Source organism: Drosophila virilis, unplaced genomic scaffold, assembly GCF_030788295.1.
Source record: "Drosophila virilis strain 15010-1051.87 unplaced genomic scaffold, Dvir_AGI_RSII-ME tig00001875, whole genome shotgun sequence".
NCBI lineage: Eukaryota > Metazoa > Arthropoda > Insecta > Diptera > Drosophilidae > Drosophila > Drosophila virilis.
The window spans coordinates 149,511-153,417 of NW_027212865.1; the positions used below are offsets into that span (position 1 = coordinate 149,511).

The 3,907-nt window shown below is 42.3% G+C and overlaps 1 protein-coding gene across 1 annotated transcript; it reads left to right on the forward strand.

Moving 5' to 3' along the window:
• The first annotated feature begins 592 nt into the window (after positions 1–592).
• Positions 593–2,616, forward strand: LOC138911667 (uncharacterized). Its single transcript, XM_070211044.1, has 2 exons — positions 593–706; positions 2,200–2,616. Exons 1-2 carry the CDS (start codon positions 593–595, stop codon positions 2,614–2,616), a joined length of 531 nt encoding a protein of 176 aa, XP_070067145.1.
• The last annotated feature ends 1,291 nt before the right edge of the window (positions 2,617–3,907 follow it).

A 3,907-nucleotide genomic window follows, 5' to 3' on the forward strand; every position in this document is an offset into this window, starting at 1 on the left:
TAGAGTCAAAGGCTTTTTCCAAAACAATAAGCTTCTTTTTCGTGTTCTGAGGTTAGTGGAATAAACGATCAAGTGACCCCAAATTGTTTATATCGCGGTTCCGAAGGCCATTCGATATTGAATTGCTCAGCAAATGCTGCATTATCAGTACAGCAGCGATTTAAGTTTGCTAATGCTCTTCTTTATGCATTGACTTCGAAAGTACTGTCGCATAGATGCTCTGCCGTTTCTAACACTCTAGAGTTACCACCACTCCTTGACCCCGCACAGGAACAACCATCGACTTCAATGCTATGTATGCAAATGTGCCTGATAGTGGAATCCTAACTACCACAGCCGTTAGCGCTAAAACGAGAAGTGGCGAGTTCGTTTTGTCTAGAGCAAATTTATTGCGTAGAGAAGAAGCCAGCATCAGCTTTCTTGGGATTGCTCAATGCGATACTAAAGTAAGAGGGAAGATTAATACAGTACTTAGTCGCGAGTCAATTGCAGTGAGTTCTAGTTAGATTTGTGGATTTTGAATACCGTTTCGGGTTACTAGCCTGACCAAACGGCCAATGTTAGTGGTTGGAAAATCCCTGACAACCTGCACATGGCTGGTCTATATTTTCTTAAGCCTCAGAAGATCGACATGCTCATCGGAGTTCCGAATTGTCCGATTCTGCAAAAGTCTCTTGTTGGCTGGATTGTATCGGTGTTACACGCCGTAAGTCATGAGAAGATTTATGCTATCAATCCGACTTTCCAAGAAGAGCCTTAACCTCGACAGACAAAACATTCCAGAAATTTTGGTCGTTGGAACAGTTGCCTTCTGCTAAGGTCTGAACAGTTGACTGCAGTTATGTGAGAGCCACTTTCAAGATCATTTGGAAATACTGCGTCAGGTCGATTAAAAGTAAGACTGCCATTTAAATCATATCCCAATCAGCATGGTAACTCCTTCGAGGTTGCTACGCGTCGTTCTTGGTCGTTTGATAGATGCTCGTCTCGAGATTCCAAGCTGAAGCGCACGTACTTGGTATTCATGTAGGAATATTTCACTTTAGGTCACACTACATCATTCCGCATCAGTGTGATATAAGACCACAAGGCACATCGACGAAGTAACGCGTTGTTTTTGACGCGTCCTGTCGCATTGAATGCCCTTCTAATGGTTGGACGACCATTCAAGAGAAGCTGTACTCGACTCTATTTCGATTTCGACTCCACAAAGATGTATTGGCAGGTCATACTGCATGAAGCAAATCGAGAGTTCCAGCTGGTAGTGTGGAAAAAGAACTCATCTGACTTTTTGAGGTCCTTCAGGTTAAACACCGTAACTTACGGCACTGCACCTGCCCCGTTTTTGTCAATACGTTTTTTAACAAAGCTGAGTGAAATGAGCAAGTCATCACACCCTTAAAGAATGATAAGACAACGTTATCAGCCACGACTTTTATGTCGATGATTTACTAACTGGTTCTGCATGCGAAAAGAACCTTTAGACAATTAAGTCTGCAGTAACGCAAATACTCCAAACTGCAGGTTTCGAACTAACCAAACGGTTTTCGAATTCTCTTGAGTTCTTTGCAACAAACGCAGCTAAACCGATAACGTTCTCAGAGTCTGACACCACCAAAACACTTGGCGTGTTGTGGTTGCTGAATGAAGATGCCTTTCAATTTAAGATTGACGACTCATTGATGGGTCTAAAAGCGACAAAACGAATCATTCTCTCGGTGACCCACTTGGACTGTTAAGCCCTCTGATAATCAAGACAAAAATTCACTCCAAAAGCTCTGACTTCTGACTGAAGTTAAACTGGGATGAATCTGTCCCTCAGTGTTTGGATAACTTGTGATTATCCACGATACGTGTTTACAGAGGCAATTTCACCAATTCGCCGACGCCTCAATAAGCGCATTTGGCGCATGCGTATACGTACGTAGCCATACTGCAGAAGCATGTCGTATTTTGTTGTTGACATCGAAATATAAAGTAGCCCGTCTTAAAACGAAGACTCTTCCCCGACTTGAGTTGTGCGGCTCACCTTCTCGCAGATCTTTGTCGTCGAGTCAGAAATCTCATAAGATTACCGATTGATCGGACGGTTCTTTGGTCTGATTCTGAAGTCACGGTTCATTGGATTCGGTCACATTCCTTGTCTTTGGCAACATTTGTGTCAAATCGACAGGCTGAAATCCAATAATAATCCAATAGCCGGTTGGCAGTCTGCTGCTAACGGGCGAAGAGCTGCAGACGATTCTTGTCGCAGTGAAAGACGTCCTCAATTCCAGACTCCTGGGAGCAATAAGCGAGTACCCAACCGATGGCAAGGCTCTAACGCCAGGCCACGTACTAGGAGGCCCATTGAGGGCTCTGCCAGTAGAGGGTACCCCGGACCAGCAGGGTCTCACCTTCTTGAATCCATGGCGACCTGTCACTTTGCTCAAGAAACAGTTTTGGCGGCGATGGTCAAAGGAGTATGTGCTCGGACTTCAAGTGCGGAAAAAGTGGCACTGTCGCCTACCAAACGTCGTCGTGGAAGAGCTGGTGTTCGTCGCCGAAGACAATATGCCGCCCAAGCGGTGGCTGATCGGCAGCATGACGGTAGTACACGCAGGAGAGGACGGCTAGTGGCGGAAATTTTAAAAGGCCAATCTACAAGTTTACTCGGCTACCCATGAAACGAAGATCCCAAGAACTTCATGGTGGCCGGTATTGGGGCAGATCCACGCTTCAAATCAAAAAATGAAAATTAAACATGAGTAAGAGCGCAATAAAGCTTTATCGCTCGCTTTGGAGCAAACTTGCCACGCTACGTAGCCTAAGCGTATTTTAGGCTTTAGTTCAGTTGTCAAATTATATCATAGCGATACGCACTAAATAAATAGCCACCACATTTTAGTAATTTTTTAATAAAAAACAAAAAAAAAAATATATATCTCTATTTTAAATTAAATTTCTGTAATGTATGCGTTATTCGCATAACGACAGGATGCATGGCGAGCAGTGGTGAAAAGTTGTGGCGGTTGTAAAATTGAGAAATAATGCAAATTGTTTAGATCTACCCTTTATACTTTATGCAGATTTCGACTGCGTTTTAAAACTTATCAACAGGAATGAGAGCGAGAGTTTGATGAGCATTCAAGAACATGTTCTTGTTGCACACGTATATTTCATAAAATCTGTATATGATTCTAGATTAGATAAATTTGTTATGAGTATTAATCAAGGGTTCCAGTCGTGAGGTCCCGTTGTGTTATTAACTTGATTTGTAGCTCTGTGGTGGTAACGGGGAGGTGGGGTTTGATATAAAATGAAAGATACTTGACATATATATAATATTCTAGAAGCAACATATAATGTTAGGTGGCTCTAGCTCTTATTATTAACCCAATTTACTCAAAAAATAGGATGTCGATTCTTATCGATTGATTTGAAGCTAAGTAATTATTATTATTGGTAACAAACTCGATCGGCGCAGGCACTAGGAGCACCTACATCTAAAAGACTCTAGCGCTTTAAGGCTCTGAGATCCTAGCGTTCATACATACGGACAGACCGACGGACGGACGGACAGACAGACGGACTTGGCTAGATGGAGTCGTATATTGATGCTGATCAGGAATATCTATACTTTATGAAGTCGGAGATGCTTCCTTCTGCCTGTTACATACATTTGGATTTTGCACAAAAACAATATACCCTTATACCCATTTTTAATGGGTTCGGGGTATAAAAATGTTTAAGCTCCAAATATTTGATTTAGAAAACGAAGCAGGTTTGCAGACCCAACCTTTTCATAATGCACATAGTGCTTTGCCCGTATCTAAGAAGCACAGAAAATTAGTAAATGCCGAGTTTGGTCAAGATATTTTGATAAAAGGCTTTAAATCAAAAACCTAGTTTTCGACCGATCGTTCTT

Excerpts from the sequence above, each read along its gene's own strand:
- LOC138911667 (XM_070211044.1), top strand. The coding sequence starts at position 593 with ATGGCTGGTCTATATTTTCTTAAGCCTCAGAAGATCGACATGCTCATC. Across the intron at positions 707-2,199 it reads TTGTATCGGTGTTACACGCC|CCGGTTGGCAGTCTGCTGCT; the intron begins GTAAGTCATGAG and ends ATAATCCAATAG.